Source organism: Acanthisitta chloris, unplaced genomic scaffold (assembly GCF_000695815.1).
Source record: "Acanthisitta chloris isolate BGI_N310 unplaced genomic scaffold, ASM69581v1 scaffold8918, whole genome shotgun sequence".
Taxonomy (NCBI): Eukaryota; Metazoa; Chordata; class Aves; order Passeriformes; family Acanthisittidae; genus Acanthisitta; species Acanthisitta chloris.
In genome coordinates this window covers 180852-207827 of record NW_008685394.1, presented here as the reverse complement: position 1 = coordinate 207827, position 26976 = coordinate 180852, and the positions used below count along the sequence as shown (strand labels likewise).

The following is a 26976-nucleotide window of genomic DNA, read 5'->3' as shown; positions in this document are numbered from 1 at the left end:
AGTTGTGGAATGCAGAGCACCTACTGATAGGCAGAAGCAGATGGGATTCTGTTTTTCACTTTCTCAGCAATTCAGCAAGTGAAGGATGGGCCACAACACATACCATATATAAATATTACTGAAAGTAATACGCTGAAGGACATAGTATTAAAATATTGACATTTTAAGGCATAATAACAAGAAATAACAGTTCTTGATTAACCGGTTTTCACAAACTGTTCTTAGTGTATAAATGCATTATAGAAGTGAACAGCACAGGAAAGCTATACATGAGACAAGGATTTTTCTAGCTAAATTCAAGCCTTTCAGCCATGTTGTTTCCATTTGGTAGATGCATTCTCATTACATGGCTAGAAATATCCAAGTACAGCAGTTACATCAAAGATCCTGGGAATGGCTTCTGTTCTCTAGTAATCATGCCACTCTGATAGATTTTCAAAATAATTCTGAAAAAATAAGCATTAATGTATTCTCTTTACTGAAACACAGTAATTACAAGTAGCTGCTAAACACTGAAATTTAATTTTCATATATCATACTGTCAGACCAAATACTTCATAAACTTTTATTGCTATATCACATGCAGTAGAATGCATGATGATGCAATCAGTATGCAATGGCCAAGGTTATAAAGTATATTTAACACTGCACAGATGCATAAAAAATGTATCATTTCCTGAACTTGACTCTGATATAAAGCTTCACCAACACAAGCCTGAAGAGAGATGTGGTGTTAACTTTTCCATTTTGCATATAGGAACACATGAGAAATACAGCCATATGAAGCATGAGAGGGTCAAATTCCATCTATTGGAATTTTTCCAGAAACATGTTATATCTACCAGATCAAGGCAAAATTGATATTTTGCATGGTAAATTGCCTATAAACACTGGGTATGGAGACATTGATGTTGTCAACACAAATCAGGACTTCATGGTTTTCACAGGCAGACCTCAGAGAATGCTTTTTAAGTTGAGCATCAAACTTGTGGCCTTGCATATAAGCTCCCTAGTATGTGATGTATCACTTGACCACATCAGCTTATTATCTTCAAATCTCAACCCCTGAAATCAGCAACTTACAAACTGTAGAAATTCTCCCAGAATAAGATTCAAAGTCTATCTTAAATAAAAACAAAAATAAAAAGGTATAGGAAAACATTTTCTTTCCAACTGTAAGAAAAACCAGTTGCTGATCTAGTAACGGTGCAGAGGCCTTCAAATTCTGTTGGTTTTTTCCTCACCCTAAATAGTAAATATTTTATAGATGCAACTGAGGTGAGTAGTGCATCCTCTGACAGAAGAGGAGATAGATAGCCAGCAGCTCTCTGTGGGAAGAGATTCATTATACGTCCTGGAAGACACAGTGAAACATAAGTGTACTTTCTTTGATGGTTTTAAAATACAACTGAAAAATAAACTCACTTGTAAATGTTGAGAGTTGTCAGTCATATTGTCTTCTCGCCTACGAACTTCTTCCAACAGCTGTGCATTCTTCTTTTTCTCCATTTGCTGATTGTGCTTCAGATTGGCAACCTTCTTATTTTGGTCCTTCATATGTCTAAGAATTGTACACACATACCCATTAGTGTTAATGACTGCAATCACCTTTTTTTCAATAGAAATTAAGTCCGTGACTATGACACAGGACATTGACTCTCCAACAGACACAAATATTCAAAGTATTAAATGCAACAATAAAACTTCACCTTGTTTTCAAGATTGCATATCAAAACAGCTTTAAGATTATACAGTGGTAAAGCAACTATTTTGGTTCACAAGATTCTTCCCTTTCTATCATTTGCTCACAAATACTTATACATGTTATGAGCTTTATGCAGAAAAACTGTTGTGATGTTATCCAACAATCCTTACACACTCAGTGTGTTTGGGAACATTTTTAATAGATGCTTTAAGTAGCATTAATTTCAAAAAAAGCAGAAGGTGAAGCTGATGACTAATGTATGTTGTGAAATTCTATTTTTTAAGAACCTGGGCTACAAATAGAGTTTCTGAGGATTAAAGTGTGATGAGGTAGAAGGTCAGGTCATAAATATCCCATGAAGAATAAAGGATGCCTTTACAAATAGCTCTGTGTATGAGAAAAAAAATTCTATTTTTGTAATAATGAGACTTCTTTCTACAAAAGATTATCAACAAATACAGTTATGAGCCATTCCTAATGAAAATTAAACAATCTTTGCCACCATTATACACTTTCTTTTGTTAAGACTGTACTAAAGTAAAACCAATTTTATAATTGTTTCAATATTTAATTTTCTTTTACTATGGATCTTATCCATTAAGTTACCAAAAGCTTTCCTCATACTGATACTTAGCATACATCCTTTTAAAAAAAAAAGACAAGCTAATTTTCCCTGTCAAGGAAGGCAAAATTATACTTGCAGTAATGTTTTCTACCTGCTTGGATTCTTAGATATTATTTTCCTGACTTTGACTTTGAGGAATTTGCTCCCTTTTATCTATAAAAAATGAAGTCACGTGCAAATTCCTAATGAGATCTACTCACTAATCCTATTTTGGCAAATGAAGAGAACATTTTTCAATGCCCAAAAGGATCACAGAAAATCTCTGTTGCTTCCACATTAGAACTTTCAGTGAAAGTTTCAGGTATAGAATATATTTCTAGCACTGATTTTATTATGCTAAAGAAACTAAGCCATTTTATATTTACTTCTACCACTGCTTTCTTTGTCCTACCAGTGGTTTTGTCACCACTTATTTATACTGAAAAATTAGTAATTAAATTGCAATCAATAAATGTTGCCATGGTATTAAAAATACTTAGAAGACACTTAACTACAAGCTTGTAAGTACAGAACATAACAAATAAAATCTAATAGATTATAACTAAAAAAACCCCATAACTTCAACTTGCCCAGAAAAAGAAAAGTGTGTACAACTAGTTCACATCAACATTGTTGGTTTTTAAAACAATCTACATCAAACTTACAGATAATTTTTTTATTAATTCCTCTACTTGAAAAACAGATTTATCCTATAGTTGTGTTTAAGAGTTTGCATCAGGCTGTTAAAGCACAAACAGATTAGACTAACTGATCATCTGTTTTACAACATTCGTCTTCATTTTTTAATGCTAGATATAAAACTTGTGAAGACTGTACATACTGAAAAGCTAATCTAACCCCCAGGATGACATTGTTTCTAGAAAACAGACCAGGTTCAGAAACAAAAGGGAAGAAAAATTAGAAGTCATCCTTAAAAAATTTATTTCTTTTTAGTGCAATTTTTTCTATATTACACAAAAGAGTGATTAGAATATGATCAGCTGAGCTTCTCCAGGCTGAACCAACTTTAGTCAGGAGTTAGCATTCTGCAGCACCTGAGATTTTGAGACCTTAGCCTGACTCCACGAGAACTACCTCAAAAGGCCTGGGAGCATGCCATAAATCACCAGCACTTTAGCTTAGTGTTTTGAGAAAGCTTAATTTTCTGAAAAATGCAACACTGTCACAACTAACCAATATTAAGCATCAACATGACAGTGCTGAAAACCAGCAGGGATATTTCTGGCAAAGTTTCACTGCCAGATTGGTAAGAATAAAACTCAAAAAACCAGAAATTGCTAGTTCTTGAGTTGTATATTTTTACTAAATTTCTTCAAGAATTTGACAGTGATGACATTTGTCTTTCTAAATCAAGTATTCAGATAGAAGATCTGTACAAATCTGAGTGAAAATCAGTTCTCTGTCATGGGTCTATGTCTCATAATTTTAAGCATAAAACCATAATGGATATTAGAAAAAATTAATTTCACAACTTCATATATAAATGAGGTATTTGGCAGAAATTTTGGTGGTGCAATATGACTTTGTGCTGTTAAAACATAAATTGGTTTCCAGTCTCATGTTGAGTAAATGATAAATTCATTAATATTTAATCTCTTTAAGAAGTTCAATTTTATGCCAATGCTAACTGCTTCTTTCATCACCCTTTGCTCACACAACTTCCCATTTCAGCTTCTGTCTAATGCCACACTGAAAAGTAGAACATGGTAAAGCTGCAAAGGAAAACATCTGGTGCCTGTGATATGCAAAATCTAGAAGTGAAGGAAATAAAAGAAAGCTCTGTTGTGGACTCTCTTTATTCTACAACTGGCTACATACCTATGGAAATTAAAAGAAAATGCTACAGTTAAAAAGCCTAGCTGAGGAGTTTTCTTTTAGGCCTGCATTAAATGTACAGGGGGAGTTCAATGCAGTAAATAAATACAAGAACATATTCCCTATCGATTTTTTTTAAACAGTAATTATCGAATATAAACCTCGATAAATACAAGAACATATTCCCTATCGATTTTTTTTAAAGAGTAATTATCAAATATAAACCTCAATCCAGCAGAATTTTTGAGTTGCTTGCTCTGGTATGTTTTCATGTGGCTCTGTTTCTAAAATGCTTTGGAATAAAATAGAAGATTAGAGTAAGTAAAAAATATGCATGAGAAGCAGAAAAATATTTGGGAACAGTACCCAATCACCACAAAATATCACATGCCATGACCATATAGGATATAAAATATCCTCATAGTTTACTACTAGCTATGCTGATATGCATAGTTGAGTCTACATTACTCTTTATCATGTAGAATTAGTTTCATGTGTTCACTGTTTGAATTTAAAGCTCTAAGACCACAAAATTCATTAGACAGAATAAAATAAATAAAACATTACTGCTTAAGACATGTGTCTTCAAAATCTGAAATGTATGCTGCAGGGGTCTGCTCTGTAGAATTGCTCTTACCATCATAAGTTCATAATTTTCTGGTACTAAAATACATGCAAAACAATCTCTGCTAGTGCAATTGCCCCAAAGCCCTAAGATGAAATCCACTGTGCTCTGATTTTCCACACCGTTGTTTTCCACAGTTCATTTTTAAGTTAGGTATCTGTGATCTTTTAGTGAGCTAAATTCTTTAACCACTGAGCTCAGCCCCACAGTAATCTCAAACTAGTTATAAAACAATACCATGCTGCATTTGTGATTTTACAAAGTTCACAGAACTGGAAAGCCTGAATACAAACTAGTTCTAAAACACCCAAGTCCAGAGCACATTGAAGTGGTGCCAACACCACATTTGGCTTAAAGAAAAGATGTTCCAAGCTCATAACATTTAAGAAGAAAAAAAGCAGACTAAAAAGCAATGTAAATGTCTAACTCTTTGCAGAGATGTTTAATCTTAGTGAAATATTAAAAAGGCAGGTTAAAGACCCTCTTTCAGATAACAAATTTAAATTTGTTTCTGTTCCTATGCATATAACCAGTCAGCAATTGCCATAGAACATCTAACAGCTTAGGACTGAAAAAGAATTCAGAGTGGAGCTAAGCTGTCTTCAAAATAGAGCTAGTACAAGTATATCTTGAAGAGTTTAAAATAAATAAAATGAAATTTAAAAAACACCTAACAAACATACAAGCAAACAAAAAAACAAAAAAACCACAAAAAAAAGAACCCAAAACCAAAGCAAACCAAACCAAAGTTAATTCTGTTCTGTTCCAGAGTTACAAACTGAAATGTCATGGAAATCTTCCAAATCATATGATTATTCAATATAAAGATGCAGTACCCAGTGACCAACCATAAATACTGGCTGACAATAATATTGGAAGTTAATAAAGAGATTAAGAATACCAGGTATAAGAAAATTTTCTAAATAAAATTTTACTATTTTAGTACATTAGACAACCTCTCCTACTGAAAAGAAAAAATGATTATATAAAATAACCTGTGTCTCTGGAAGCCACCTTAGTACACATTCAATTGAGTTCATTAATTTTTTTAACCTAGATCAAGCCACTGCTTGTAATTGAAAATGCATTCACCTTAGATATACTACTCCAGTAAAAATCAGCTAGTCATAATTTCCCACTCCTCTTCCTGAAAGTTTCTGACCTAGGATAATTTTTGACAATCTTTTTCAACACACAGAATGCTCCACAGACATTAATTTCCACCTCAGTTGAACGCTAGACTTAAAATCAAGTATCTAAAACCACAGCAATGCCTACCTCTGTTTTCCTCAGCCTGCAAGAATTTTTTCCAGAAAACTGGCCTTAGAATTCCAACACTGGAATCAATAGACTGTAGCAGCTCTGACTTCTGATACTGCTGAAGAACCATCATCTATGACTGCTAAATAATTAGATATTTAGAATATCATAGATGTGACCAAGAGGGAAAAGACAAAAAAATCTTAAACAGCCCTTTAGCTTTACCTGTTAGGAAGTCGAGTCCAAAGAACCTGGAGCCCAATATTCTTGCTGTACAAACAGCAAGATGCCCCTACTTCAATTGCATTTGCAGTTCAATATATTTCATTTTTTAAATTGAATTATCTTTGTAAGAAATAGACACCAGTGTCATGGAGACACACAGACATTGATCAGAAGAAAGATAAATAGCAAACGAGCAGGAGCACATGGTTCTTGCTACTATGAATATCACTGTAATCACCACACTTAACCATATTTGTTTGTGGTTTTTTTCTTGTTCTTCTGGACTAGCACACAAATTGATCTTCTAGGTCTAACTAGGGGATATTTAATTCCTCCAGTCCAACTTTTCAAGGCAAATATTAACACTAAGTTTCTGCATATATGTGTCTTTCAGATATCATTTTACAGTACTGTGTGTTGTATAAACTTCAATGCTTTAATGTCTGATAGCTATAGAAAATCACACTATTTCATTAAATTCCCTGCTTTAATTAGCCACCTGGGTACCTTGGCCAAAAAGCTGGTAATGTCAGCCAAAAATAAGTGTTACATGCTTCGTATAGACTTTACTTCATAAAGATTCTTTTTCCCCCTTCAAAGCATCCAAAAAATGCAGACACACAAAATACTCCTAAAAGCAAAATCTGTAACATTTTCTAAAGAATATTTCTCTACAATAATTTTCATCACATTAAACAGCTGTCTGAAAGTCAATCAAAAAATTCTTAACAAATGAAAACAAAAATTCAGAGTGCAAAGAATGGTTCCAGGGAAACAAACAAGCAAAACAAACCCCCCTCCCAAAACAAAACTCCTAACCAAAACAGCCAAACAAAGCAAACTACTTTACAAAACACAATTTAGCCACAAAACATTTTTATAAAATAGGAAAGTCTCAAAAATATGTTTTAAAATTTAATCTAGTACATATATTTTAAATAATCAAACATCTTCAGCTATTATTCTAGGCATGCACTAGGTAGAATATTATCAACATCATTACTTGAAAGAAATATTTTCCTTTTTAACAGATTGTCTTTCTTCTTTATAGATAGTCCACACCCATACAAAGAATTCATGTATATGAGCAATGAAACAAATCTTAACATTTGACTAGGCACTCTGGCTCTCAGCAGCTAGTCATGCAGAAGATCTGATCCTGTAAATCCCAACCATGTGAATGTCCATTCTAAACTACATTACTTCAGTAAGACTCAGTAGAAATATTCCTAGCAGTCCAGTTCTCATTGTCTTAAAAATGTCAGCACATGTAGGTTCCCATTTGCTTTATTGAGTCATGACTAAACCAGAATAAGGGTAATTCTTTGAAATCCATATCTAATTCCGTTGCAATTCCTATGATAGAATTTCCAGTAAAATAGGAGAAATGCTAAGTATTGTTTCTGGCACTTTCATGGAATACAAATGTATTTCATAGAATCATAGAATTTTAGGGGTTGGAATGGACCTTACAGATCATCTAGTCCCACCCCCAGCTGCCTAGGACAGGGACACCTCCTCACTACACCAGGATGCTCCAGGCTTTATCCAGCCTGGCCTTGAACACCACCAGGGTTTTGCTACTACCAATCTATAAACTTGAAAAGCAAAGATGGGTTAGACTCTAGGAAACTATAAATATCACAAGAGATATTAAGAGGGTTCATGACAGATACAATCCTGACACAAATATGCAAGGACACTGTTTATTCACTTACAACCCAGAGATGGATTTGTTTGGAGAAAATAGGTATTATCAAGATAAGAAAACTTATACCTGTGACAGGCTGAAATTTTGATATGACAAAGAATATATAACATACTCAAATCACAGCATTTGTTCCAAAAGAAAGCCTCATACTTGGTTATTGTTTAGACAGACTCCAAACAAAACAAACAATCAAAACCAAAACAAACAATCAAAACCCACACACACTGGCCAAAAAAAAGAAGTTTTTTACATGTCTGTCATCATAAAGGCCACATCATTTAGGAGGAATAATTCATCCCCAAATGTCAAGGGATTCCTTTCTTTGCATATCTGGCTAACCTATCACCATCTCATAGGTAAACAATCCTTTCTATCCTGTCTCACCGTTTCCCCTCTTGCCCTCATTATTTCAAAGATGAAAATCTGTCAAACCTTATTCCTATCTTTCCATTTTCTCTATAAAAGAGCTATACTTCCCCTTCTCTAGTTCCCACTGAAAAGGAGCAGTGGCAAGACTTCATCTGCCTGAACTAATTGCCTTTATAATTTACACTCCTAAATGGTGTGATAACATAATCTACCACCATAAAGCTGACCCTGTGACACAATTTCACTTTTACAGTGGTGCTATCTGATCTTGTAACTGAAAAATATATCTATTCTACAGTGACATAAATGGAAGTAAGTCAGATTCCTTAGCATGTCTATTATTGTGTGGGATGAGAAGGCAAGCATGAGCGGATGTCTCCTGGAGACACAGAAAACATTTTCACCCTGTGGCTGGAGTGCCCCTGCTGCCAGGAAGGCTAACAGTGGACATGAAGACCTTCCCTTATGAAATAAACTTATGAGAACTCAAAATAATTTTACTGCCTTTTGGACAAGAGAATTCTTAACTTTGGGAAGTATGACTTTATCTTTTGGTAACAAGTGCCCCTATTTTCCACATGCCTGAGAAAGTATTATCACAAGAAATTAATATTTTCATCTCTGACTGAAGAAGAATCCTTGGTCTTCCTTCTGCCATTCACTTGAAGCTGAAACTATGGCAAACTCCATGTCACAGTTTATCTACTCATCAGGAGAACTGAGAGGCAGTCTCTGTGTTCTATTTTTTTCAAGAATTACCACTTAAGATAAATGAATTTCAGTGTATTATATGTTTTCATTACATTCCTAGCTCCTATTACTGATAGATTACATAGCTATTTCAGTTTCACTCCAAGGAGCAGGTTTACAGCCCACAGAGATCTATAGGTCTCAAAAAACCCCAAAGTGATCCTATTGCTGTGTTAACCAAAACCCCCCAAAAAAGGAAAAAATATATTCTTTTTTACTCCTCTCCCCACCCCCTTTTATATCTCATTATTTCAACAGTTTGGAGGCTAGTTTCAGATTTTGCAATACTCAGATTATGAGAGTACTTCAGTGTGACATCTATTTTGCCTCCAAATACAACACAATACTCTTGTCCTGGAACAACCAACAACTCAGCCTGGAAGAAATAAAGCAAGTGTCACAGAAGTCACTGAAACATTTCTCACCTCAAAGACAAAAAGGTGGGAGGAAGGGTCTACCTAACACACAATCTGGGAAGTTTTCCAAAATCTTTATTTAAGAAGTGTTTAGTCTGACACAGTTCCCTCCAAAGCCGTAGAGAGATGCTAGAAATATCCACATGAGGAAAATGCATGAATGAAAAAGACCTACAAAAATCCTGTTCCAAACTATGGTTCATGTCACTTTGTTTCAACACATATCTGCACTGCAACCACTGAAATTCCAGCACAGAGCATTGCACTACTGTCTTCCTCAGCACATTCTTATTGGATGACACTTTACATGAACATGTGTGAAATTCATGCCAGAAGACTCATCTATCACACGTCTCTTGTACACTCAGGATTGTTCTGCATTTTCTTCTGATACTCTTTCAAAAATAATTTTTTTAAAAGAAAAATAAGTCCTGCTGATGACAGAACACTAAATGAGAATGATATTGGATCTGATTTAATAGGGCAATTGCTTGCTCAGCTATTTTATTAATTGATACCATTAGCAATAACCGTAACCAGTAACTGGAAATAGTTTGCTGCCTATTTGCAACCAAGGAATTGCAGTTCTGCTACTGCTCTATCAGGCCCTTTCCAGCATACTCCAGACAAGCTTATTTTTCTTTAAAAGACAAACAAAACAGCCCCACACAAAGGAACAAAAGAATACACAAAAAAGCCCCAGCACCTCCTGACTCTGTCCAGTTTTTCTCTGCATCCAACTGCTCCACGGCATGTCCAGCTCAGCCTGACAGCAATCAGGATGACACCTCCTCTGCAGCACTCCATGTTTCATTGCAATTTCCTTCTGAATGAAATCTTTTGACTGCAATTCCTGGCTCACCCTAGAAGTTCTCAGTATCAATCCAGACATTATCATTCAAGAGAAAAATCAAGCTTTCCTTGCTTTTGCAGTAACTTCTTCAGACCTCCAAATAAATCAGGTACACTTTGTATAATTTCTTGTTTAGACATACTAACTTCCCCTTACTATAACTTCAGATCTGAGTATTTCAAACCAGTCACAATCACATTGGCCAGGCATGTTGCTCCTGCATCGTGAGGGCAAACAATGCACGTGGAAGAAGTGGCTTCACCAACAGCCCAATTCCTAAATTTAGTTCCCCTGTGTCTTTTCAGTCACAGCTTTTTGAGGGCAAGCTGTGCTATCTCACAGTGATTCTTCACTCACACACCCCTCCACTCTACATAGGGAATCCTGACAACATAGCACCCAGGCAGTCACCAAGCTCCCCAGAGAAGTGCTCTATGGCTACTTTAGTCACATATTCAAGAGGTAAAGAAACATGATCTGTGGATCTTCCCCCTGGGGAAAACTAGTGGAGGCAGCAGGTCTAGAGAAGCATAAGAAATATTGCTCTGTCTTGAAATCAGTTACCATGAATTGGGAAGAGCAACAGATCCTTCTGTTCTCTTCTCCAACACAGAGTTGTGGTGTCACATCCAACCAAATCCAAAGTGGATATTTTTCCTTCAGAGAGGTAGAGTTCTTTTCTCCTCATAGCCAGTTCATGCTGCATATCCATTTACTTTAACAGAGTGTTTACACTCCAAATCAAATCCCAAAAGCAGCAAATCACTGAGAAATTACAAAATATGCTTCCCTATTTAATAATCCATTTCTATTATTTTAACCTCTATTTGCCATTAAGCAAACTGAAAGGGAAAGTATAGAACTGAGCACACAGGTTCAGTAGTGAGTGGGATGAAAATGAACAGTGATGCATACTCTTGTCCCAGAGACCCATTTGTATCTTTGTATTGTTTATCACTATGATTTCTGATTTTGTAATATAGTGTTATTTTACTTCTTATTTTTAAAAAAGTAAAGTAGGAAATACTTTCTACTTTACTATTTCTTAAATAAAATGAAATTTACAAAAATTCAAAACCACACGTAATCAGATAAAGCTAAATAATCTCTTCTTAAAATGGTCATCTTTCAAAATGTTTAAACACTAAAATGTTGGTTCTGTGTATGTAGCAAACAGACTAAAACAGAAAGACATGTCAGCAATCTGCCTGTTATCCAATGTGACAACTATGTTTCTCACTCAGAATAACCAGTCTCTCAGATGAGTAATGTATATCACAGATTCTCTCAGTTTTCAGTAGTACACTATCTCAATTTCTCCAAGGAAATTATCTTTGAACAACATATCACTCTGCCCTTGGAACCATCAAATTGACATTTGACAAAACTGTGGAAGGCTTGTAAGTTAAATTTAAAACTCTGTTAAACCTTGCCTTGCACATCTCATTGAGCTCTAGCCTCCCACGGAAACAATTAGGAAGGACAACATCAGAGGCTGGTGGGAAAATTTCTAGCACTGCTCAGTATATCACACATGATAAAAAATACCCATCTCCTCTTTATCTGCAGGTAGAAGAGTTTGGGGAGTATATAACCTGGTGCAACCTAAGTGTGGGGGAAGGATGTTACTGTACTGACTGTTGTGTTCAGAATATTTTCATTTTGTATAGGCAGATGCACTTGGGGGGATTATGCCAACATATTTAATTTTCTTGTTTGTCACCAGAATCAATAACCACCATGTTATAAAACAGGTGCAGCATTTTTCTAATCATTACAACCTCATATAAATATGGATGAGTAAAATGACAGCTAAGAACATAGTGATTAGCAGAAATTAATAGATCTGCCCTTAAATTAAGTTTTGAACTTAACGAAGATTCAAGCTGCGAAAACTTAACACTTCACTGAATTCCCACAATAAACTCTAATCATAAGCTACAACTTATCTAGGACTCTAGGGATGAAAGTTGGCAGGGTTATGAGGACAGTTTGCTTCAACGAGGTCAGCTAGTTTTTTAGGTCAATAAAACATAACAGAAATTGCACCTCCAACTGCTGAACAAATGTTTCTGCATACCAATCACTGAATTCCAGTGAAATCAACCATAATGACAACCACATAGCATAATATCTTTCCTTAAGCTATTGGGCTAGAGAGATTTTCAATCAATGTTGAGTATGCTCTGGTAGAAATGCAGAGTGGTCACATTCAGACAATAATTTCATCATAGCCAACTCCAGAGTAAATGCATATAATTAACTTCTGGAAGAAAGTTTCTGAAAATAAATTGTCAAAGTATTTTCATAACCCAGGTGTAATAACTGTCCATTCAAGCACATTAAAATGTGCTTGTAGTAGATTGACAATTAAAAAAAAAAAAAAGTTTTCATCCAATTCATTACTGCAATCGATAAGCCTCAAATTTCAGAACCAAGATTTTTCAGCTGGAAAGTAACTTGTGATTGTGCTGTGCATTCAAGTACATCAGGAAAAAACTGTTTTGCCTTGTCAATCTCTTCACAATGAACCATGTTTTGCCATACAGTTCAAAGAGCCACGTCAGAAGCTTCTCTGACATGTCTGAACCATGAAATATGAACTCTTTGGACACAAGCACAAACACCAGCTAAACTAATCTAAAACCTGGAAGAAACAAAACATGAATTTGACTAGATGAGCTATATAAAAACACAGCATATAAAAGACATACATACAGACACCTCCCTTGCAGTTATGTGTTTGCTAGAATCTGGCCAGCACAAACAACTAAAAGTTTTTGAACCACTGCAACTCCACCTATTATGCTTGTAATAACAGCAAAAGGAGTGATGGCAAAGTATTAAGTGTAAGTCTCTGATCTTTGGTATAAAATTCTGTATACAATTGTCACTGTTCATTACATTACCTACTGGGTTGGGTTAGCTATCAAAAAAGTTATTCCGGATGTTGAACTCCCTAAACAAAGATAATAGAAGTAAAATGAAAGAAGAAAAAAATCTTCAAACAAAACAACATATGAATTTAATATGTTGTTAATAAACATTTTTTTCTTACAGGCTTTTGAAAAAAGCATTTGTTTACTGTAAAGTTTTTGATCTAGAAATGAAATGACCAAAAACTTCACAATGGGAACAAGCAGAATAAAAACAACAAAAGATAAACAGAAGTTATTAATATGGAAATAAAATGGCCAAATAAATGAAGCATCAATGAAAACCTTCATTGTGGAAGGAGCATTAAGTAGGAGAGCAGAAAATACTGACCTGGAAGTCAAGCTGGTTGGAGTAGGGATGAAAGCAGCAGTTTGGAGAAAAACAGATAAGGAGCAAGACAGCAAAAGAGAATAAAGGGAGGAATACATTAGTTCTTTAAAAATATAACAAGCAGGTGTTATATTAGCAGAGTATTAAAAAATAAAAGAAAATCAAATAAAAGGGAAGGAAAAGCAAGAAGTAAAATAAAATCTCTGTAGAGCTATATCCTTGCTGTGCACTGAAGAAAACAGAAATTTTTAAGTAAAATGGCATCTTGTCATTTGTGGACTGTGGAAAGCCATCCATATTTATAATGAACAAAATGCACACACCCCCCAAATGAAACAAATAATTTGGGTGAATATTTTGGTAGCATTTTCTGCCACAAAAATGTCTCATCATATACTACAAAGTCTTTTGAACTAACATAGGTTTGGTGACACTAGTTCATCAAGCATCCCCATGGAAGTCAAAGCAGCTAAATAATTTGGCATCTTGTCCAAAGATATCATTTAGAAGTTCACAAAGCACTGTACCTAATAATCAAAGACAAAGATTTGCCCTCCAATCCCTCCCAGGAAATGCACCCCCTTCTAATGCTGACAGCACATTTTTCATTCAGTAAGGAATAAGATTAATACTTCAGCACTGAAAAGACTCCCATGCTTGATAACTCATTTGCTTTAAAAATGCCCTTTAAAGTAAGCAAGACCAAAAAAATTCTCCACCCAGCTAGACTAGTCCTTAATGCTGTCACTGATGCACAGCATTCTGTGCATTTAGAAAAGGGAATACTTTTTAAAGCCATAAAAGTACTTTTTTTAAAAACGCAATTATTCCATATGCTGATGGTTTGTCACTCATACAATGAAATGTCAGGGCTGTGTGGACTTACCTTCTTCAGAATTCAAATCCAAATTAATTCAGAATTAATTAATTGTAGTCTGAACACCCCAAGAACTTAAACCACAGAGCTTAAATGCACATCTATAATATTATTAGCCAACATTTACCGCTGCATATGAGAAGTAGATAACAAAACTCCAAACTTCTTGTTTAAAAGTAAACAGGTTTCATCTTGTAGCTAGTACAGTATTTTAAAATGGACTTTCATATGATTGCTACCTCTTCTGGGAAGATATATTCAATCAAGCAAATGACTCACCATCTAACATACCACTGCTGTAAAGCATATCCAGGATTTTTCAACATACACTATGTTGTCATCACCTTCTTTCTCTTTTCAGTCTAAATTTATTAATGGATAATTTGTATTCATTGTATTATGCGCCAGTGCTCTGTTACTGAAATCACTGTTCTTTCATCACAGTGCTTATCTCTTCATATATTTATAGAGAACAAGCATCCCTCATGAGCCTTTGTTTTGCCAGAGAAACAAACCACTCTTCTTTAGACCCCTCTTGTGACATGAGCACTCCATTCCTTTAATTATCTTACCAGCCCTCTCTGCACCTGTTTCCAGTTTTAATCCAACTTCCTCAAACATGACTGCTGAGAAGTACACAGTATGTTCCACATGGAGCCTTGCTAGCACTTGATGACATTAATACTTTCCTAACCTTACTGCAGACATTTATTCTAATATATCAGGATTCATTCCTTGTTATTTAGATGTCTGCTTCGTTATTTAGATGGCTCAAAATGAAACATCCATAAGCAAATTCAGCCAATGTTTAAGCAATATACTCCTTCACTCAAGTTCTGTTTCAGCTACAGCTCCCTCTCCTTGGCTAGGCCCTTTGCTTTAAAATTTAAGCAGATCACTATCTTACCCAGTTTCATTTACATTATTAAAAAGTAAACCAAAACGAAGCCACACCATATTACTTTCATCAAGAAAACCAAGGAAAAGCATTAAGCTAAGTTTAATGAAAGTACAATATCTTGCATTTAATTTTAAGCTTTTTTAAATTATAAACAGATAAATCATGAAAGATATAATAAAAGTTATCAAGCAGCTTTAGTACAGGAGAAGGAATTTTCTCTCCTATGTAGTAATAAGAAAGTGTGAAATACAAAATTAATATAGAGAGTAATTTAAGAAACAGACCGACATGTTTTCATATAAGAGAAATAATATTAATCTGAAGTGATGCAACTCGAGAGTGCGACAGTTTCTGAGCCAAGAAAATCACATTAAAACCAAAATAATCACCATTCACACGAAGACTTCTTCATATATATTAATAATGTTCATATGCCAAATAACATATACTTCTAAAGTTAATTGCCCATATCTCAAAACAGATATTTCTATCCTCCACTATTTAACACTTTCTGTGTCAATACTTCCTGACAAATAGTAGAACACTAATATTCATCATCTCGTTTTAGCTCTTGTTTGAATTTGTAAAGGATAACTTTACTACAACCACTTTTACTTTTCAACCTGATTTATACAAGCGTACCTCATTATGCTGATGAATTTATACATGAATATAATAAATATTGTGAAGATACCACAGTTTGAAATAGTCTAGATTATAACTCTCTCAGAAATTTATGTTTATAAATTTTGAGAATTTATGCTGCTGCAATTATCTTGCAATGTAAAGATGTTGGCACAGCAGTGAATACAGATTCCAGCAAGTTATTAATGAACAAATACATCTTAAAAGCACATTCATTTTCCTACAAAACCCCAGAAGTGCCCTTGCATCTGAAGTTAGGGGAAATATAATTGACATGTTGCTTGTGAGGAAGGCAAAAAAAGGAGAAAAAGTAGGTAGAGCAAATAGCAACCCAGGGCACATTATATGAATTGCAAAAACAGCAGGACAAGAAGGAAAGAACATTTTCAAATTTGCTTTGTTAAAGCTGCAGTCATTTTCACAATGGTTTATTCCCATAAAAGTGGGTATGCTGAGCTTTGGCTCCACCTCTTCCCTTCAATAATGAGCCAATCAACTAATCATTACAAGCAGAAAAAAGTAATAGCACTTCATAAAATGTTACAGCAATTTACACTCTACCTAACCCCCTAGAAAGGGGAAATTCAACATCAAAGTTCCCCTCTAGGGACACCAACAGGTGCCACAGATAAATACAGATCTCTTGGCCAACGGTTTTAGAAAATAAGCAGAGAGAGAGAAAATAAATTAAATTTTAGAGAAACCTAAAGTGAACCTGATTAGTAAGGAAGGTTAGACACCCATTCAAAAAATATTTCCCTGTTACACCTTTATATTGTCAGTAGATTGCCAGACTTACTCAACCAATCAACAAATTTGTGCCTCTGCTTAGGCATGGTGGAAAGTAGCTTTAAGACTCCATTACCAAGTAACAGCAGTAACTTCTGTTATTAAAGTCAATAGTAGATAATTTTTTGTCAATTCTTTTTCCTTTTACTAGTTTACAATAATTACCTCATATATACTGTGTGTATAGGAAATTGGAATTAATCTTGAAAGCTGTACATAGGGTAAATCAACTGAGAAACTGCATTAAAGTTAATAGAATTCAAAAAGAAATCTTAGAGCATCATGATTCCCAAAATTGCAACATATTACTGTCCTTACCTGGTCATTCCAGAGATATCTTACTGTAAACATTACAGTAGCACTGAAAGGTTCATAGCAAAGTTTAACTAATTCATCCCATTGTAAGTACAGTATATCATAAAAAAATCTGTTTACCAAGTTATTTTCTGAAAAGTTATTTCAGTATCAACACTCTCATCAACAGTAACAGACTAGAAACTGGTGTTCCAAAATTTCACTAATAAGACTACATCAAATTATTATTTAAAAAATGAATACAAAAATAGAAAATCCTGTCCACTGCATAGGCCATTACAGGGTTCTCAGACAATAAGAGCAGGTTGTATGCTGACAATGCCATAATAATAGCTCTGAACCCCTCGGTTTTCTTTGTAATCATTGTTTTGTAATCAATAATCCTCAGTTCAATTCAAATAAATCTCCTGATCTCTATCAATTCTTTATCTCTTTTTAGTTTAACTATATAGAACAAATAAACATTTACAAAAAGTCTAACATTACAAGCTTCAGTACTTCACCATTATCTTCTTTTAATCTTGTCATTTTAATATTCAGCCATTCAAGGTGTATGTGATTGCTACTTAATAAACGTCTTAAGATTATCTCCTTGAAGGGAAGTTTAGCCTGCCTACTATTGAGCCTAGTCACAATAACACAGTAGGTTTTATAGTGCAAGGAGGATTTCAGTGTTTATTTAAAAAACAGTCATTTTCCACCACTGTGGTCACACCTGGAGTCACTGTATTACCAGCCTAGGTCTGTAATCATCTCAACAGTACGTGCACCAATGGGTGTAATAGGCAGCACTTTCTCAACCACACAAAATCTCTAACTGTGTAATCTTTTCCAATATGCTGCTTTAGGAATTTGGAGAGTTTAGACAGAATTCACAGGCATAGTGCACAGAGTGACTGCTCTTCCTTACTTGCTTCCTCTGATACCTGTTTTACACATTCAGATCAGTCCAAACACTCAAGTACTCTAAACTCTTTCTGATGTGGTGAGAAAGGTGACTGCTAATTGAAGTTGTCCTCATGTAAACAATCGGTTCTATTTTGAGTACAAATCTTTTTTGACTTTAAATTTGAGGACTCTTTTCTTAACCATTACTAAACTTTGCCAAATGTCTGCAGAAAAAAAACCCCAAGCTTTGGCAGCAGATAACTGTGAAGGTTGATAAGTCATCTTTGGTAAAAGGTGCTCTACTCATCTTTCTTTCCAAGTTGGCTGTTTTCCCTCCTCCTGAGGCAACCAACATGTCTGACAGATCTTCCCCTTCTTTATGGTAATATGTCCTAATGGGGCAGAGCAGTGCTCTATCTTGACTGGAACTGTAGCAATGATCACAACAATGAGATCACTAAAACTTCTCTCTGGAAACCATGAAACATTTTTCTTCTGACGATCACAATAAAACAATTATATAAATTAATTGAAAACATAAAAAATCCTTCTTTCATTTAACTAAGAGTGGTTAAAGAGAGGAAGGAAACAAAGAAATCAGATCAACATAAATTGCTTACAAATCGAATAGCAGCATACCATATGGGAGAAGGTTCCAAGAATTACAAAGAGCATGAGATAAATGGGTCCCCAAATGCTCCTGTCTCCATTAAGAAAAGACTGCACAAACTTCCCAGAAAAAAATCACTGCCTGGTCAACATCAGAAGATATTCTTCTGAAGCAGACAAAGACGAGAGAAACACTGAGAAATAGTTACAACTATTATTAAATAGTCATGAGACAGGTTAAAAATACTTACCAATACTTTTCAAGCCCTCTGAGAACTAGTGAGGATGTTCACACTGAAGAAATGTGTGGGGACGGTTTTAGTTCACCAATTACAAGAAAGACAGGATTGTTCCCCAACACAGTTTTCTCGGAGGGTTGTTGTCTCTGTAAATTGCACATGACTTTTCCTATATATGTTCCTTTTATGAAGAGTATTACAAAAATGGAAACCTTACATTGTTCCAAAGTCAGCAGACAAGAGATGCAGTTCTCAAGTAGCCATTTTTTCTCATTTTTGATTCAGTTTTACAAGGCATAACAAATATTCTGTTAAGAAACATACTCTGCTCTTAACTTCTCTGCTCAGAAATGAAAATCAAGTAAGCAAAAATTCCACTAAGTGTAAGACAAGTAACACAAAAATTACCTTTCTAACTCAGCAATTTTCTTATCTTTGTCATTCTTCTCATTCTCTACTTCCTTGAGTATTTCTAGAAGTCTGTCAACCTCAGCCTGAGCTTTGCCACATTCTTCTCTATAGTACGATGCCTCTTTGTCAAGCTGTTTCATTCTGTCTGCAAATTCTGGATTCATCCGTGCCTCCTCTTCAGCCTCATGAGCCTTCAGAATCAATATTTCAAAAAAAATAAGGATGACAATAACTTAAATAGCTTTAAGAGCTTTACTTCTTCAGTCTTGGAGTTCAAGTTTTCATTAAAAAGGATTATGGGTATTTCTGTCCAATGACACTCTTTTCAACAGAAGCATTATAAAAAGAAATGAAAACATCTTCATAGTCAAATTCTATCATCCTGGAGGGGGAGGGGATTTATTAAAGTGTTTTAAACATTAAAGTGACAATATTTTAAGGGTGTTTTTTGAAATTCAAAAAACCTTGTAATTAATTCAATTAACATTATGCTTTTGATTTGATTCAAATATGTAGGAAATTTCTTAACAAATCATATTCTTTTTCCCCATATATATACACACACACTTTGTCCATGTATATATATATAAACAAGCACAAATACAGATATACATGTTGTATATATCTGTATCACCATGTCTCAAATGCGGTTTGATATGAAGAATTTAAAAGAAAGAAATTGGTTTTATGCACTGTTGTTTATAAAAGACAAACCAATAAATGTGAAAGCTGCTTTCAGCAGACATTTTAACCAATAATCCTTTTTCTTTTATCATTAATAGTTAACCTGAAACATTGGAACAAGCTCATTGGTGAAAACAGCACAAACCTGGCAAACACATGCATGGATGGGTGGCAGTTTCATGGACAAGAGAGAACGCAATGAATACAACAACAGTGCAGAGCCCAATCCAACTCCCATCAAACCTAATGGCAAAAACCCAATTAACTTCAATGGGAGCATGATCTGGCATCAAGTGCTTTAAACTGTTGGCTGAAATAATCACAGACAGATGGAAACAACAATGCACTGCAATGCTTAGCCTACCCCTTGCTTCCCATTATTCCTAATTGGCATCTTGAAAGAGCAGGCAAGGAAAAAACAAGTAGTTTAAGGCAGTGCACATTAAACATAGAAAATTCAGATAACATACATGATATTTAGAGCTGAAGGTCCTCCAACTATATTATTACACAGAGAAGACGTGGACTTACTTATCCTTCTTAATTTCAGGGAATAGACAATGAAAGCAAGCAATGAAAGAAATGCAGATCAAAATGAAACATGCATGTTTGGGAAAGGATTAATATAAACTACAGATACTTGAAGGTTCGTATCCTTTGCAATGGTTAAAATTTTCTGTATAAATAAAGAACAAATCTGACTTTACCATATATACAACACTTAAACGGAAATTACTAGGGAAGAAACTTAGGGAGTTTGCATGTAACATATCTTTTAAGCATGAGGATAATTAGAAAAAGATAGTAGATTTGAAGTGCTATTTATCCTACTCTGAGATTTTTATTCAGAAGAAATATTTCATTATCAAAAGAAGCCAAGGGAATGACATGAGAAGCCTACTAAAACTACTGGTCTTGTTCCTCAGATTCTCTGTTTTGGCTAATACTACATGCAACAGTCCTGAATTCTGTGCAGATGCAGGACCTTCCTAACACAGAGCTCATTTCAAGGTAACATTCAAGGAGCATCTTGGTTTTGCTCTTTGGGTGAGCTGCTAGCCACTGATTCCTTTTCGGCCTCAAAGATCTTCCTGCTTTAACAATAAGCTTGGATTTATTTTATACCACGTGTTAATTGTATCAAGAAATTTACTTTCCACCAGCTTTGTAATTTTTGAAGTCAATGTAATACTCAGACTCAGGGCCAATTATGTGAGAGACTGTACCAATTTCCAGCTGTAAACCACTTCAATTATCCATTAGTGCTATTATGATATTATACTATGTTTTATCACTGTGTTCTTTTGCAAATAACAATAATTTCATAGGTTGGCAAAGGCAAATTCACTCTAGAAAAAATTACAACCCAACTCCCACCTTTAGGATACTAAGAAAAGTATGTTGTTCCCTACTGTTCTTCAGATTTCTCCTCATTTCCTAAGGGTAAATCCAGAATTTCACAGTTCCACGCTACAGGTGATCACTGTTTCACATTCCTGTCACCTTTCTTTCCCTTCCCTTTGTGTGAGTGTATAATTAACTTATTTACCAGCCTTACTTCCATCATTTCATAAAGAGGAGAAATACCCACCTTCCTTCCTCTAACCAATCTTGACTTTAGCATAAACGAATTGTGTTTCAGCCCAAACCTTTTTCCCCATGCACCTCTATGCTTGTCTTAATCCAGGGGAAGAATCAATGCAGAAAACAGAGAAGCCTGTCTATTTTTTTTGCTTTTCATTGCCACACTGGACTTTCTATGAGTTAAATACATAATTGGGCAAGAACATGATAGTGTAACCAAGGCAAAGGTGCCAAATGTTCTACTGTCATACAGCAGCTCAAAAATACACTGAATGAATTATCTGCTGCACAGCTGATAAGTAAATCATCACCTGAAATAATAGATATATTCCTCAGTTTAGCCCTTTAATCTTTGCTCAACAGCATGGTAAGGAAATAAACATTAAGTTGCAATAGTCCTTTCAATTCTTGTGTTTTCTGAGGTTCTCATGCCATTCAAATATTTGTGGGATGTGTTTTTGGAACATTCTGCAGCACAAACTGGGTCAGTCATGGTTTTCAACATGAGGCAGAACCTACAAGGTATGATTAAATCCAATGTGATTATGCATCCAATCTATACAGGGTTCTGAGGTACAGCACAGTTATTTATAATGTCACATATAAATCAATGTAAGCATTCAGTTCAAAGAGTACTATAAGGTTATTCTCATCTTTAACAAATAAATAAAAATCCCAGTATTGCAAACCATCAGTTTAGCTGGTTGCCTCTACTTTTAAAAGCACTTCCTATAGAATCTTTTTGGACCATTGGCAGGAATCAGATTTCTACAAGGGTACTGACATAACAAAGGAAAGGAAAGTTAGAACAATAACAGAAAATATTTTTTACAAAGAGCTTTCTGCAGGTGGTACTCTAACCTGCAATGATTCCCTTTGAGGGAATCCTCCTGTTATAAACAAAGCTGCTGATACTAGAAGAGAGAAGCACACAGTTCATCCAACATTCCCAGGACAAAGGCATAGAATTACTTATAAGGCCCCTATAACATTTTACAGCTTTGAAAGATGTGTTTGGATCTGAACTAGGCACTTATAAAAATTTGTTGTGTCCAGATCAGGGGTGATTTGTTGACACATGGAACTTGACTTCAGAGTTCAAGCAGTAGGCCCAAAGGAGTTGAAAGGCAGCACAGCTGATATTGACCCTGCTCCTGCCAGGCCAGGGCAGATTTCTTTGGGTTTTCTGCAGGCTGTGGGAGACAGGCTTGCAGTGCTTCTAGCCAGAAGTTGCATGATTATCACATGAATCAGAAAGTCTCTACCTATTACTGCCATCCTCTCTTCCATTCCTTTTTTTCATTTCTGTCCTCCTTTTTCTCCCTAAATTCTCTGTTTTCCTGGAAGGAACACATTTGCTACTTTCACGGGGCTTTTATGGGTAAGAGTGACAGGTCCATGTGTACCTTTCAGCCTTCTTAATCTGTATCTGCAAATAATAATTCTTGTGTGTGCAGATAAGTTTAGTTTCAAACTAGCACATTCACTTTGTGATGTCTCTGTCAGTCTCATGACTACATTGTTGTATGTTATTTTTACAATTCAATAAAAATAGCATATCACTCTACCAACAGAACTTCACTAATTTTGACATTATGTATCTTTTCTGATATTTGCTTAATAAACACTACAAATACTTCAGAAGTAAAGCACTATTTCCTTATGCAAACCACATATTTCCTACAGAAACACCATGACAGTGTGGCACAAACATGCAAGAACAATTATTTAGTCTATTAACATCTTATGATATAGTCATGCATGCATTATTCTGCATAACAGAAATGGATGCATAGATATAGTATTTGATTTTCAGAGCTTCAGACACACATGAATCAACTGACTACTTAAAGAAAAAAAGGAACAGCAGAATTTACATGCAAGAAATTACTTTGTAAGATCCTTCAAATTTTATTACTTTCAATAACAGACAAAAAAAAAGATTGCTGTCACCTTAATTTTTTTTTTCTCCTTAAAATTCATGAGATTTTTATTTAACTTCAGGACTGCTATAGGTAATTTAGAGTGCATTCTGCAAGTACTTTAAATTTTAATCTGACATTTCTCTGATGGAGGATTTAGGAACATTTAGTCATTAGTATTCAGAAAAAAAGTTCACCTGAACTCCAGACTAAGTACAGCATTATATTTTCTTTACAGCCTAAAGGCAATAATTTAATTTCTTAGAATAAATTTTGCACAAAATTTCAATGGGTATTTCAAAAAAAATCACCTTTCAAAACATGAAGCAATGTGTGTCCAATTCTATTCACATCTTATTCCCACAGGTGAACACACTTTAATTATTTGCTATAGAATATGCAGGATTTTCACCTCTTCCATACCATCTCCGCTTTGGTACACAAATGTATATAAGAATAAAACACTTCTATCCATTGCTGTATTTTAAAAACATTAGATTCAGCAATAAATGAAAAACTTGGAGTAGATACTTGTGTGACACAGCAAAAAAAAGTACATTCTGCCACAAAAAAAAGTGCTATATTGCTGCATGGGCTAAAAGAGGTTTACTGAGTGATTGACTGTTATTTCTCTGACACATGTAAACAAAAGAGCATTAAAACTTCAGTATTTTAAGATTACATTTACATCTGGTTTTTTATAACACTATGATTCTCAAAGAAAACAAAAAAGGGCAATAAAACATTCTGTTAAATGAAGTACCATAATGATTCTCAGTACAAAAAAAAAGGTATCAAGTAACTGCTATTATGCCATCTCAAAAACAGAGGTGAAATCTTGGCCTTGTGAAACACAAAGGAGATGTGGCCATTCACTTCAACCAACTCAGGATTTTAATTCAAGGCCTTAGGTGGTTTGGGGGAAAAGAGAATCATTGGTACCTACATTGTTAAAAACAGACTGATATATATATATAAGTAGGAGAGGGGAAAAAGGTGAGCAAGAAAAGTTTGTTTAACAAAATTGACTTGTGGATTCACTACAATTGCTGCCTGGTGCCAAGGGAAAAGGATTTGCATCCATCATTTTGGAGCTGCCAGCTGGCTGTCCTTTTGAAAATTAAGCACATAAAGGCAGGAAAAAGAATCAAGAAAAGGACTGACTTTGGAATACTGCACACAAACAGACTAGGAAGTAACAAATGAATGCTATGCAGCAGAATCACTAGTACTGAGATAATGACTGGCAAACATTTATGAAAATCAAGCTAAAAACTAACAGCAAAAAGACTCCAGTCTGAAAAGACACGCACAGCAGGAGTGCAAATGATATGACTAGAAGCATAACTACCACGAAGGTGAACCAAGATGATACAGAAAAAAGGGATTTATTGTTCAAAGGGAGAAGCTCTTTCACCAGCCATGTGCTGGAGGGAAGAGGTGACAGTATCAGTTTTTATGCTACTTAACTACAATTTATGACTGAATTCTAAAAACAGTTAACCAACAACTTTAAAAGGAAACACAGCATATTCTGTGTGTGTCTCCCTTTTCCCATATATAAGTCATGACATATCCATTACATGGTTAGAGGCTACAAAACTTAGCCATAATAGACTCAAAAGCTGGAATCCTGGACCACTGACACTAATGGCAAAACTCCCATTGACTTCAGTGATGGCAATACCTTCTCTAATGCATGGTATTGCATTACTTCAGCTACAAACCCAGTTCTCTATATCTATCTCAATTACATGGTAATTTCAACTATGATTACTATGTAAACTATAGCTTATAAATTACTATTACAGTTACATCATTTTTTCTGCTCTGTGATGTTCACAGCACATTAAATGTAATGGTCTCAGCCAAAAACTGGAAACTGTCCTCTGCAGAGAGAATGTTTGTTGCTGCTCTTCCTCAAATTGAAAATGGGGCACAGTCAAGTCAGAAGGGGTGATATTGTGCAGTTAAAGCAGACATTGGCAAGAATAATAATATTAAACAAGCCAAAGCAATATTGTTCTTTTGCAAAAACTGCCCTTTGCATTCATCATTTTATATTTCACCATTTTCTTCACTTAAATACAAAGTTTCCATGTTCCTAATGTATATATGATGAATGTATACAGCCTTTCATGAGTAGGACTGACCTATTTTAGTCATATGGACTTTGGAAAATACTACCAGTCTTTTCCTAGATAATATTATTCACCTAATCAACTCAGTCACTGAAGATAAACTGAATAAATTAGGAGTTATTTAAGTTTGAAGGATCAAATAAAGTATGGCAAAAGGGGAATTAAAAATCAAATTAAAAGCAAAAAAAAAAGTTCTGCATGCTTTTTCTAATGGAGAAGTTGAGGACCTAAAGGCTAGGATGTTTGCTTTCTCAGAAACACAGTATGGAACTATTAATTTATTTCATATTTTTAAATTGGCCTTGAAGTCCACAAAGTTCATTGATTTGGATATAATGAATATAGCACAGTGAGCATCAGAAGTGTTCTGCAAAGCTCCACAGAGGAAGAGCACAACACAGTGAGGGAATGGATCCTCATGCTTTCATATGTTACAGCGGGCATTTTAAGAAAGAACTTACTGGATTGTACATCTGATTGAACAACTGTTCAGCTTGCTACATTGCAAAGTTGGGAAGGAGTGAAGCACAGTCAAGAAAAGAAGGAAAGATCCAGGAAAACAGCATTAGCTCAACAAAACCAGTGCATTTGCACAGAAGAACTTGTCATTAAAAAAAAAAAAAAAAAAAGGTAGAAATTTAAGATTCTAAACATTCCTTGGTGAAAGTGAGAGGCACTGGGGAAACATAAATGTTGACTTTGGCTCCTAAAAAAGAATAGCTGGAGTAAGAAATTTAAGGTTTGTGTTACTTTCCCTTTCTCAAGTTAAATAACCCATGAAATAAAGAAAGGTGTCCACTTTTGATGATACATTAAGTGCTGGTCTCAAGCAATGAATCACAAGAAGTGCTTTTGGCTGAGGCTGCAATTTATCACCAAAGCTTCAAAGACAGTAATAATAAAAGATTAATTAAATTGTATCATTAAATTTATTACTTTCCTTTTGTTTAACACAAGACTGAATTTTCTATGCAGAATGACTTTCGAACAGTATAGCTTGGCAAAAAGTACTTTAGCAACTGCAAATATGTCAGTAAGCAAGTCAGTTTAAGATAATGAAAAACAACAAAAGGAGGAAATTCTAGAGTGGATAATAAGATTATATATACACACAGATATAAATAAAAATTTATTACTTTCCTTTTGTTTAACACAAGACTGAATTTTCTATGCAGAATGACTTTCGAACAGTATAGCTTGGCAAAAAGTACTTTAGCAACTGCAAATATGTCAGTAAGCAAGTCAGTTTAAGATAATGAAAAACAACAAAAGGAGGAAATTCTAGAGTGGATAATAAGATTATATATACACACAGATATAAATAAAACATTTTGCTACCTGTAATTCCTG

The 26976-nt window shown here is 34.8% G+C and overlaps 1 protein-coding gene across 1 annotated transcript in view; it reads right to left on the bottom strand.

The window, feature by feature from the left end:
• ERC2 (ELKS/RAB6-interacting/CAST family member 2) overlaps window positions 1-26976 on the bottom strand; it is a gene marked incomplete at its 3' end in the record, with an annotated part of 317798 nt that overhangs the window by 122404 nt on the left and 168418 nt on the right. The window contains exons 10-13 of the mRNA XM_009079752.1: window positions 26088-26123; window positions 19293-19486; window positions 13622-13633; window positions 1426-1561 (exon numbers count right to left, since the gene is read on the bottom strand). Coding sequence (XP_009078000.1) covers window positions 1426-1561; window positions 13622-13633; window positions 19293-19486; window positions 26088-26123 — 378 coding nt within the window. The remainder of the gene's footprint in view (window positions 1-1425; window positions 1562-13621; window positions 13634-19292; window positions 19487-26087; window positions 26124-26976) is intronic.